The sequence below is a fragment of the Balaenoptera borealis genome, assembly GCF_965194805.1.
Source record: "Balaenoptera borealis genome assembly, chromosome: 1".
Classification (NCBI taxonomy): Eukaryota; Metazoa; Chordata; class Mammalia; order Artiodactyla; family Balaenopteridae; genus Balaenoptera; species Balaenoptera borealis.
In genome coordinates this window covers 103,789,479-103,802,929 of record NC_138860.1, presented here as the reverse complement: position 1 = coordinate 103,802,929, position 13,451 = coordinate 103,789,479, and the positions used below count along the sequence as shown (strand labels likewise).

Here is a 13,451-nt window from a genome sequence, read left to right as displayed (position 1 = left end):
TCATATATATTTATATATTATTTATAATATATATTTATGTATAGGTATATATATATTTATGTATATACATACATATATATTTATTATGTATAATATACATTTATGTATATAGGTATACATATATTTATTATATATAATACATATTTATGTGTGTATATATACATATATATGTATGTGTATATATATCTATATATATGCATATGTGTGTATATATATATATATGTGTGTGTGTGTATATATACATATATATATATATATATATATATATATATATATATATATATATATATATATATGCTAAAAGCAACCTATTTGAAATTCCCTAAGTATTATATTTGGTAACATTTTAATTATATCCCAACTGGACCTCTCTTGGTATTTTTAAATTGCCAAAAAATCCCTTTTAATGCGCCAGAAAAATAACTCTTCACCACATGTCTTTTAGAGAACTGTGATCACTGTGCCTTCTAATTTTAAAGCTCTATTAGATGTAGCAATGCAAATGAGTGCAAATTTCACAAAGACATATAATGGACATGTTCAAAACTGACCCCCTGGCAATATGGTATATCTGGCCCTTAATGAAATACCCTCACTAGAGGAAACTTTTCTAGATGGTTCAGCTGAAGGTCATATTGAAATATATAGACATACTTTCAGTGTTTATGATTGTCAAAACTTCAATTTGATTAAATTAATTGAAATTGATTCATAATTTTATCTATCCAGTAATAGTTTATCATTGAATATACAATTGAAAGACTTCAATAAATCTTTATTCTAATTAGAATTTGAGTAGAATTTGTTAAAATAGAAGAATGCATATATAATTTTTTGAACACTTGTGTTTCTTCATGACTCTGCAAGCAAGACATAATGCCGACTATTTCTAGGAAAAGGTAAAGTGAGTATTAATAGCACCATTAAATAAATAAAACAATTAAATACTGAATTTAGATACATATTAAAAGAATTAATGGAAACTGAATATTGTCTAATGAATAATTTTTTCCGTAGTTATAGTCACACATGTTGGAATAAGAAACAGTGGATTTATATAATTACTAGCTGGCAGCTTGAAGTTAAAACATGAAAAAAGATTAGCCAGGCTAATTTATGCTTTAGAGTTTTAAAATTAAGCAGACTTTTCAGAATCATATGCATCTACAGTGAATTGTAAAAACATAAGACAATATATAAAGGCATGAAGGACTATAAAAATGGACAATTTAAATGCATCTTAAATGAAGTCTGGTATTCAAAGCAGCCAATTACCTTTATATCTTTATATCATGTTTTTTTTTCCTTATAGGAGGAAACCTTTTCCAACCTCCATAATTCTCTCCTCTATTTAAAGTTTTTCCACATGGAGATCAACCAGACTAGCTGTGGTCATAGAATAATGAAGGCAGTAACATGCTTACCTGCTTAGGCACTAAAGCACATCTTTTTCTTAGAGCCATTCAGGAGTCAGTGAAAAGAATCACTGCTTCTCTTCTCCTTATTTCTTTATCTAAACAACATGTCCCTTCTGGTGGGTATTGATGTACTTAGCACTTTGCTGGTCTACACGAAGCTTTACAACCGATTTTTGGAGATGATTCTCCCTTCTTACTATGGAATTTGGGGGTGTCTCAAAGACAGGTAAAGAAGAGAGAACTACTTGTAATCAATCAGATGAATATATGCAAAAAGACGTTCAGTGATGGAAAGATTTCACCTATGATCTGTGAGTTGCCTAGCATAAGTTATAGTATGTGAGAAGGGGTCTTCTTCCTGAAATGTCAAGTCTGTTCTTATTCAGTTTGTTAGAAAAATAGTGGCATAAGTAAATATCTGAACGTCTTTGAGAACTAGAATATATGATAAATATTGAGTGCAAAAAATATTAAGGTAAGAAATTTCTTTATAAAATATTGTTTTTCCCTTGCTTCTTCTTCCTTTTCCATCCTTTATATATATATTTAAAAAGAAGAACATCAATTGCCTACTGTATAAAGGGCATTGTAGTCTGTGTAGCACATTAAGAAAGAACCATATGTAGATTTAACATCTAATTTCTTATTAAGATAAAAGAATAATTTAACACGATGGTTTAATACAATACCATCATAATTTTAATATTAGTTACTTTGCTATATAAATGGTATTGTGGAAGTTCACATAGAATAACAGTTTGATATTATCACCATGTTTAAATCTATCTTCATTTTACATTTCACTCTATGATGATGATGCGATACTGTGGCAAACACATAAAAAATGTAATCTTAACAATGAATTAAAATTTGTTATTTAGAGGATATGAACTATACAAAATCACAAGTTGAAGAAAACACATTTGAGTTAATTTATAAAATAAATTGACATATTTATTAATCCAAATCAGAATAATAAATATGCAATTTTACAAATTTATTAATTGTAAATTAAGCAATATAAAGTACACATGTATGTTTGATGCTCTATTTTGTACTTTATGTTCTTTATTCACTGGTAACATTGCATTCCTATTTTGTATAGGTAAAACATCTGTAGTACAATTATTAAAATGCATATTTGTAATATAATGATGTATTAATGGCTATAGTTCAAAAGTAATATAAGGATGGCTTACTAATTCTGTTAACCAGGTGTTTTTCATATTAGTATATAATAGTTATCTTATTATTGAAGTATCAATGTAATTTAGTACTGGGGGAAAAAGTGAGAGCTGATTCTTCAAAAAAACTTTTCATTGTGACATATTCAACATAGAAATTGTAAGAAATGCTATTATTGCATCACCCAACCAGATTTTCATGTAGCTTTTATTATAGCAGCATGCTCTTTTCCTCATCAGTTGCCTCTAGCAAAAACAAGTTTGATTTATCAACAGAATGTTAAATTTATGAATCAACAACTAAGGTCAAAAAGGGAAAGTCTACTTTTAAATGAATTTAAGACAAAAATGGTTAAAAATATTATTTTGCTTTAAAATAACTCTGCTTACCTGATGCAGTAGCATTAAAACATGGGAATAAAACACCTCAAGGTGATATAATAAGAATGCATACTTTCATTCTTCCAAAAATCAGAGCTATATCTGTTACTAAAAAGAACAAGACTTATCTTTCTTAAAACAAGAGCAAAATAAATCTCATCCATCTTCAGCACGCATACTAAATGTTATAAATTTTAATATTGAATCACCACATAATCTCTAAGATATAAAACCACTAAAACCTGATGGATATTTTACCTATCCTCTTGGAATTCACAGACTGTTTTAATAAATCATGAGGGAATTCACAGACTGTTTTAATAAATCATGAGGTAATAAAAAGAATGAAGCACTTGAGAACTGTGAAAGAAGCAAACACAAATATCCAAGTAATTTCTCTTTTTTCTCTCATATTTGCTTTCCTGTTAGCTTCTTAAGACTTTATCCTGTTTTAAAAAAACATTAATATTAAGTCATGGAAAAGATCAGTGCAACAGAATTCACTATCATACCTTAAAAAGGAAAGTAATGTCAAAAAATATATTTCAAGCACTTAAATGGTAAAATCCAAATTGAATTCGCATGCAGAAATAACAGTAAATTAAAATTAAGAGATTAAGATCCTAACCTATTCTAAATAGTAGAACTCAAAAGATGGTATCTAATAGTATTTTAATAGTCAAGAAGAAAGCTATTTGAGTTATGTTCAAACATAAGGACAGTCTTGATGCTTTTAAACTTCCACCCTCACCTTCTAAAATTTAGAACTCTTCACCTTGAGAAAAAAATAAAAATATAGTTTTGCTGCCAACTAAAGACTCAATTCCTTCCAGTATTTGCTTTTTAATTTCCAGAAAATTCACATTAAAGAATTTTACCTAAAAATCTGCATAAAGCATACACTGTACTGTATTTTTTTGTTTTTTGGGATATTCAAGTCTGACAAAATTGCTATGGCTAACTTAAATGTACTTATTTTTGGTCTGAGAGAGAATAGAGTCAAATTTCATTATGGTGAATTTTCTTGCAAAAATAGCCTGGAAGAATGGTTTCACACCCGAGTTTCAAATAAAGTGACATAATATTAATCAAAGAATATGAATATTTAGTTACGGCAATCAGTTCATAATGTTTTTCATTTCATTGCTCTCTGTATCAAATCTTATGCAAGAAAAAGAAAACTTACATATCAATGTAGCATAGCCTTACAGAAATGGAAAAAAAAAAAATCCCTCTAAATATTCAACACAGCCTGACAACTTTAAGATAGCACTAAAGTCCCTTTCTCATCTGTATGAATTGCCAAAGGCCTGGGGATATGGCAAGTACACCAGAAAATAGTCACCCTTGGGTTGAGGCTGTTTTAATTACTGAAATGCTAAGGACAAAATATATCTTTGAGAAATTATCTTTTTTCTCATCTCCCCCCAAATAAAATATGCTCCTCTACACAGTATATGTGAAGTATCTGTATTTTTAAGAAATTATGTAACAAAATACTTAAGACGGAAACAAACACCAAAAATCTTCTTCAAATCACATATTCTTAGAAATAGTAAAACGCTATAAATACAAGGTAAAGTTTAATTAAAAGTGAATAAATGGAGGTGAGCCTCAAAACTGCAAACCTATGTCCTGACCATTGGAATGAGAAAACCTGCCCTTGATCTTACGGTCCTCACCTCATCGATCTGGGGTTCCTGAGCCTGAGCAGCCTTGGGTGCTGAGGAATCACAGTCTGGACTGTAATGCTCACAGTAGTCATACGCTGCTTTGGGGTCACCTATGATCAAGAACTGCTGGATGTCCCCCTGCCAAGAAACAAACATGGTTATGTAGTCAGCATATTTGAATACACATATATCCAGAGCAAGATTTATCCAAGACACAGTGTAGTTCATCTTCAAATATGAGAAGAAATCGCTTACATTTCAATGTTAAAAACAGTCCTATAGGATGGAGAGAGAAATTCACACCTGTTTAACAAATCAGATCTTAATATTAAGCTGTTATTCTGTTATATTGTGGTTCAGAGAATGTAGAGTATATTCATCTGTTTGCTAAAACTTGATTTTACTGCATTCACAGTTTACTCTGTGTGGAATAAGACAAATGAAATGTGAATAATAAGCTGATAAAAAAGTAAATAAGATTTTAAAACTATAAATATATAAAACTGTAATGTATTTCCAATATTAAATAATGGAAGAGTTCGATTGAATTGTTTTTTAAGCAAGTTTATACAAGAATTTTTAAATGAAAATATAGATCCAACTATTGAGTTCTGTTAGAGGACTCAATATCAAAAGAAATTTCTACTTACAAATATGAATGAGAAATGCAGAGACCAGAAAAATCCAAATTACAAGTTAAAAAGCATGAGTTTGGCATATTTTTGTTAAAAATGGAGCATCTAAGCGTACATCAAACTCACTTATTTAGAAATCTGAATAATTTTAATAAAAAATAAACATTAGAAATAATTAATAGGGTTATCTAAAGAGTTTTAGTTCCAGGAGGTTCTGGAAACTGTGAAAACAGGAGGAAGATCAAATATTTTGCTCTCAAACCCATCTGAATATTTCCACATGGGTCTAATTTGACATGAAACTAGTTTGATATAAATCTATGGGTCATGACCATATTAATTCAGAATTATATTCAGGCCTAGAAGAATGTCTGGATTAATATCCATTTGACTTGGTGATTCAAGTTCCTGTAAGTTTGAGCTCATGAGTCTGATTCACAGAACTCCTGATATCATTTTGAATAATTTAAAAGTTATTTCAGCTTTCTCTACGTCTGATGAACATAAGCTATTTAGAGCCTGATGAAAATTTTAGAAGTCTCTAACACTGAGTTAGAGAGCAGGAAAGAATTCATAGCACTTTTATACCACAATATTCAATTATTCATTTATTCATCAACAAATGTGGATTGAGAAAGTACTATACACAAGACATTGAACATAGTATCACTGGAGATGGAAACATAAATTTGATCTAATCCTTGCCCTTGGAGAGTGCAATATAGCGGTTAAGATTTAAAACTGTAATAAAATGGAGAATAAAATTTATAACTTGAAAAGATATAAGCAGACTCTTGTGAAAAGTGCCAAGAAAAGAGTATAAATTATTTAGTTCTAGCTGGCAATCCTTTATTGAATACTGTGGTTACTATCTTTGGTGTGATAGTTATTTCTATTTGCATTGCTCTTTCTTCTGTCTAAAAAGCACTGTATATTCTTACTCTTAAAATTAGCATTTATGCTAATGGATCAGAAATCTATATTTTCATTCATATCACTATACTGAGATATAATTTACACATAAAATTTATTCCTTTAAAGTGTACAATTCAGTGTTTCTTAGTTCATTCACAGAGTTTTCCATCCACCACCAATATCTAATTTCAGGAATTGTCATCACCCCTAAAAGAAACACCATAACCAATGGCAGTCACTCCTTATCTCTTCCTTTCCTAGCCCCTGGTAACCACTGGACATTTCATATAAATGAAATCATACATTATGAGGCCTTTTGTGACTAGCTTCTTTCATTTATCATTTTTTCAAAGTTCACCCATGTTTTAACATGTATCAGTACTGCATTCCTTTTTTGAAATAACAACTTGCTGTATGAACCTACTATTGAATACATTTTATCTAGTCAGCTGTTACTAGCTATTTGAGTTGTCTCAACTTAGTAGGTATTTTGCTACTTGTTTTTTATATGTCATTCCTTTTTTGTTACACTCTTACTCTCTTATTTTGTGCTATCTTCTTTTGTGCTAAATAGATATTTACTAGTGAACAATTTTAATGATTTTGTTTCTTTTACTATATTTTAGAGAGTTTCCTTTTAGTGATTACCCTGGGGATTATAATTATCTTAATTTATAACATTTTTCAGATTAATATCAACTTAATATCAGCACTACACAAAAATTTGTTTCTTTTTTTTTCTAATTTTATTTCTTTATACAGCAGGTTCTTATTAGTTACCTATTTTATACATATTAGTGTATACATGTCAATCCCAATCTCCCAATTCATCCCACCACCACCCCACCCTCCCGCCACTTTCCCCCCTTGGTGTCCATACATTTGTTCTCTACATCTGTGTCTCTATTTCTGCCCTGCAAACTGGTTCATCTGTACCATTTTTCTACGTTCCACATATATGTTAATATATGATATTTGTTTTTCTCTTTCTGATTTACTTTACTCTGTATGACAGTCTCTAGATCCATCCACGTCTCTACAAATGACCCAATTTCATTCTTTTTTATGGCTGAGTAATATTCCATTGTATATATGCACCACATCTTCTTTATCCATTTGTCTGTCGATGGGCATCTAGGTTGCATCCATGTCCTGGCTATTATAAATAGTGCTGCAATGAACATTGGGGTGCATGTGTCTTTTTGAATTATGGTTTTCTCTGGGTATATGCCCAGTAGTGGGATTGCTGGGTCATATGGTAATTCTATTTTCAGTTTTTTAAGGAACCTCCATACTGTTCTCCATAGTGGCTGTATCAATTTACATTCCCACCAACAGTGCAAGAGGGTTCCCTTTTCTCCACACCTTCTCCAGCATTTATTGTTTGTAGATTTTTTGAGGATGGCCATTCTGACCAGTGCGAGGTGATACCTCATTGTAGTTTTGATTTGCATTTCTCTAATGATTAGTGATGTTGAATATCCTTTCATGTGTTTGTTGGCAATCTGTATATCTTCTTTGGAGAAATATCTATTTAGGTCTTCTGCCCATTTTTGGATCGGCTTGTTTTTTTTTTGATATTGAGCTGCATGAGCTGCTTGTATATTTTGAAGATTAATCCATTGTCAGTTGTTTCATTTGCAAATATTTTCTCCCATTCTGAGGGTTGTCTTTTTGTCTTGTTTGTAGTTTCCTTTGCTGTGCAAAAGCTTTTAAGTTTCATTAGGTTCCATTTGTTTATTTTTGTTTTTATTTCCATTACTCTAGGAGGTGGGTCAAAAAGGATCTTGCAGTGATTTATGTCATAGAGTGTTCTGCCTATGTTTTCCTCTAAGAGTTTTATAGTATCTGACCTTACATTTAGGTCTTTGATCCATTTTGAGTTTATTTTTGTGTATGGTGTTAGGGTGTGTTCTAATTTCATTCTTTTACATGTAGCTGTCCAGTTTTCCCAGCACAACTTACTGAAGAGACTGTCTTTTCTCCATTGTATATCCTTGCCTCCCTTGTCATAGATTAGTTGACCATAGGTGCGTGGGTTTATCTCTGGGCTTTCTATCCTGTTCCATTGATCTATATTTCTGTTTTTGTGCCAGTACCATATTGTCTTGATTACTGTAGCTTTGTAGTATAGTCGGAAGTCTGGGAGTCTGATTCCTCCAGCTCCGTTTTTTCCCCTCGAGAATGCTTTGGCTATTTGGGGTGTTTTCTGTCTCCATACAAATTTTAAGATTTTTTGTTCTACTTCTGTTAAAAATGCCATTGGTAATTTGATAGGGATTGCATTGAATCTGTAGATTACTTTGGGAATATAGTCATTTTCATAATATTGATTCTTCCAATCCAAGAACATGGTATATCTCTCCATCTGTTTGTATCATCTTTAATTCCTTTCATCAGTGTCTTACAGTTTTCTGCATACAGGTCTTTTGTCTCCCTAGATAGGTTTATTCCTAGGTATTTTATTCTTTATGTTGCAGTAGTAAATGGGAGTGTTTTCTTAATTTCACTTTCAGATTTTTCATCATTAGTGTATAGGAATACAAGAGATTTCTGTGCATTAATTTTGTATCCTGCAACTTTACCAAATTCATTGATTAGCTCTAGTAGTTTTCTGGTGGCATCTTTAGGATTCTGTAGGTATAGTATCATGCCATCTGCAAACAGTGACAGTTTTACTTCTTCTTTTCCAATTTGTATTCCTTTTATTTCTTTTTCTTCTCTGATTGCTGTGGCTAGGACTTCCAAAACTATGTTGAATAATAGTGGTGAGAGTGGACATCCTTGTCTTGTCCCTGATCTTGGAGGAAATGCTTTCAGTTTTTCACCATTGAGAATGATGTTTGCTGTGGGTTTGTCATATATGGCCTGTATTATGTTGAGGTAGGTTCCCTCTATACCCACTTTCTGGAGAGTTTTTTTCATAAATGGGTGTTGAATTTTGTCAGAAGCTTTTTCTGCATCTATTGAGATGATCATATGGTTTTTATTCTTCAATTTGTTAATATGGTGTATCACATTGATTGATTTGAATATACTGAAGAATCCTTGCATCCCTGGGATAAATCCCACTTGATCATGGTGTATGATCCTTTTAATGTGTTGTTGGATTCTGTTTGCTAGAAAAATATGTTTCTGTCTAACTCTATTCCCTTTTCCCCTGCTTTGTAATATTATAGTTATACAAATTACATCTTTATACAATATAAGCCATCAACATAATTTTATAAATTTTGCTTTATGCAATTGTATTTTAAAACAGCTAAGAGAAGGGAAGTGCTATAAATAACAACAAAAATTTGTGCTCTTTTTATATATACTTATGTTGGTAATTTTACCAGTGTTTTTTTATTTCTCTGTGTGAATTTGAGTTACTGTCCAATGTCCTTTCATTTCAATCTAAAGGACTCCTTTTTATTTCTGGTAAGGCAGCTCTACTTTTGATACATTATTTATTTTTTCATAAATCTGGGAATGTCAATTTCTTCTTTGTTTTTTGAAAGATAGTTTTGCAGGATATAGCATTTTTGGTTGACAATCTTTTTCTTCCAGAACTTGGAATGTGTCACCCACTGTTTTCTGGCCTCTATGAAATCTGACAAAAAATTAGCTGTTAATCTTAATGGGAATCTCTTTTATGTTATGAGTCACTTTATTATTGATGCTTTGAAGATTCTTTCTTTGTCTTTTGACTGATTATAATCCTTTGTGTGTGGATTTCTACAAGTTTATCTTGCAGTTTCTTGAGATTCTCATCTATATAGATTAATGTGTTTCATCAAAATTGGGAAGGTTTTGGTAATTATTTTTTGGAATATGCTTTGTACCTCCTTCCTCTCCACTCTTTTTGGGACTCATTATTATGTCTATGTTGTTATGCTTGATGGTGCTCCACGGGTCTTTGATGCTTTGTAAACTTTTTGCAAGTTTATTCTTTCTTTTCTTCATACTGAGTAATCTCAATTGATTTTCAACTCCTGATCTATTTTGTTCTTTTTTAAGAAATTATACCTTTATTTATCTCTGTTTGATAAGGCTTCATTCTCATACTTTCATGTAGTTGTTAAGCTGCAGTTTCCTTTAGTTGTTTTGTTTTTTTTTTAACATACTCATAACTGCTGAATTAAAGTCTTTGTCTGGTAAGTCCAATGTCTGCACGTCTTCAAGGACAGTTCCTATAGATTTGTTTTTCCTTTGTATGGGACACAATTTCTTTTCTTTTTTTTTTTTTTAATTATTTGCTTTATTTATTTTTTAAATTTTATTTATTTATTTATTTATTTATAGCTGTGTTGGGTCTTCGTTTCTATGTGAGGGCTTTCTCTAGTTGCGGCAAGTGGAGGCCACTCTTCATTGCGGTGCGCGGGCCTCTTACTATCGCGGCCTCTCTTGTCACGGAGCACAGGCTCCAGACGTGCAGGCTCAGTAGTTGTGGCTCACGGGCCTAGTCGCTCCGTGGCATGTGGGATCTTCCCAGACCAAGGCTCGAACCCGTGTCCCCTTCATTGGCAGGCAGATTCTCAACCACTGCGCCACCAGGGAAGCCCGGGACATAATTTCCTGATTCTTTGCCTGTCTCATAATTTTTTGTTGACAGCTGCACATTTTAAATGTCACCTGTGGAGATTGGATTCCATTGCCCCCTCCCCTCGATGCTTGTTGTTATTTTGTTTGTGGTTGTTTTTGCTGCTTGTCTTGTGACCTTTTGAAGTAATTATATAAGTCAATTTTCTTTGTTTCCTGTGTCCACTGAGGTCTCTGCTCAGTTAGGTTAGTGATGAGCAAACGACTGGACAGATAATTCCTTAAAAATCTCTCACTATTTGCCAAGAGACTCTGAGTGTGTATTTGTGTGTGAGCATGCCTATAATATTCCAACAGTTTACAACTCTGCCTTAGATCTCGTTTCTTGCTATGCAGATCCTCAAGGTCAGTAATATTTGTGATATTAGAGTCTCTTCAGGTCTTTCCTGGACAGGCACACAGGCCTCTTAGATCTCCAAGAGTATATTGAAGCTCCTCAGTGACCTTTATAGACATCTCATTTCCAAACTTCTTCTTTTTAGTGTCTTTGTCTAATCCTTGTTTGCTCAATATACTAACAGTTAAATGAACGCCGCCAACTACTTGCTAAAGATCTGCATCTAGAATGTCTCATTAGTAACAGAAAAATGACTAAAATTAAAATGTCAAAAACACACATCTGCCAATAAAAATTTCATTGACATGATATATTACAATGTTTAGTAATCCTTGAGATAAATTTTGTTGAATTCAGAAATTTCTCTGCAATCAGATTTAGCTATATTTCTTCAGTTATTTAGTCATTTCATTCAATCATCATTCATTCAAAAAGTGCTTTAAAAGTGCATGTAACATGTTAATATGTTCAGATAACACCCAAATAAGGAAACACCTACTTTATTTCCCAGTAAAACATGAAATAAAGCAGAATCATGAAATATCCATCCACAAAATATATGGCTTATAATGGTCAGACTATTATTAGTGTTTCCAACATCAAAATTATTTAGTTTTATATGTTATGAGGCAGTACAATCAAACAAATTAGATTGTTTCTGAGATTTTTTTTGATTCTTTTTTGTAAATAGCTGGAATAGACTCTAATATTTAGCTTATGCCTACTGATTTTAAACATTCTCACAGCAAATGAATATAAATTCTTAAAATTTATTGATAACATTTCTCAAACACTAACTAATGAGTTTAGAACACTGAGTAGCCACAATTGAATTATTATAAATGAGTAATAGCTAGTAACAGAGAAACTTGAACATTCTTCATTCTGCTGTTAAAAAAAGGCATCATTCAGTACCTCTTGTGTACTGTCATCACTGAGGGTTTCAATCAGAAATTCTGATTCTTGAATCCCAGCCTTGCCATTAATTACTTGGAATTATGCAAGTCACTTACCCTAATTCATCATTTGTAAAATGAATGCATTTAGAGATCATATCTAAGGTCCTCTTCAGAACTAAAAAGTATAGAGTTCCACACTTAACTTATAGATAATATAATAAACCAAATGAAGCTTTTGCTGAAACACAAAAAATTGCCTATCTATCTTATTACATATAGTATTTTTAATAGTATATTTTTTAGAAGAATACTGGTTTTCTGAGTACTTAACTGTTCTAGTCAAGGCACTTCACTTCATTAAATGGAATCCTGCCAACCTTTCCACAATAAATTCTTTTTTCAGGTGTTTGATATTCAGCCATTAAATATAGTACTACTGGAAAGAAACTGGAAAATTGTGTTAAAAACCTACAGTACTATTTTCCCTAGAAGTCATTTTATAGTGTTTTATGTTACTCATATGACATGTTATGAGACAGTCTGTAGACAAACAAAAGCATCCTGATGGGTTGAATGAACTATAAATATTTAGATTCAACAGTCATAAAAATCTTTACAGCTGGAAAAGGGTGACGTTACCAAGTAAAATTGGCATCTGCTGCACACAACGTATGAAAAAGACATCCTCCTCCTCTAATGCTCTACAAAGCCAAAATTAAAGTAGAGCTGAAACAATTACCTTGCTATCTACAGCTGTGTCAACTAGGTCTATACTATAGTATTTTTCTATAGACAGAATGAGTCTAGAGGAGGGAAGCAAAACAAATGCAAGAAAACTGAACAGAAACTATATATAAAGATGAGGTTCTTCTGAATGTCACATGCATTGCAAAAGGATCCAGCCACATTTTTATCAAGACCAATTATATAAGTAATAGCATATCCTCCTCTCAAAACTAAAATATAATGCACATATTCTAACAATTTTTGTTTGTTATTTTTGTTTGTATATGCATATATATAGTAACTCTCTATAAGGCCTAGCTATTTCCGTTTTCTGTGCTATGAATGTAATTACATTATAATTCAGGAAATACACAAGTTAATACACATTTAGCTTTTTTGCATGTACAAGAAATCACATTTATTGAAAAAGTGTTGTACAAGAAATTGGTATAATGTCTAAGGTCACATGTCAATGTGTCAATGTTAAGTGTCTGAATTTTCAGATTCAATTCCTCATCCTATGAAGTCAACCAATGCTTGGTTGAAGTCAGTTCCTAGCCTGAGCATCCACTGAACTGTACAGCAACAGCAGCTGATTCCTGAGAATGAGCAATGAAAAACCAGGTTTTGATCAGCTGTCATGTTCAATTCCATGTGATTGAATAAGGTAACCTGTGAATGAATTATGTGCTTGAAGCA

At 31.8% G+C, this 13,451-nt stretch overlaps 1 protein-coding gene across 1 annotated transcript in view; it reads right to left on the bottom strand.

The window, feature by feature from the left end:
* The window catches only part of COL11A1 (collagen type XI alpha 1 chain), a 208,477-nt gene that overhangs the window by 129,632 nt on the left and 65,394 nt on the right, over positions 1-13,451 (bottom strand). Inside the window, exon 5 of the mRNA XM_082382788.1 lies at positions 4,666-4,794. Within this exon, the coding sequence (XP_082238914.1) occupies positions 4,666-4,794 (129 nt within the window). The remainder of the gene's footprint in view (positions 1-4,665; positions 4,795-13,451) is intronic.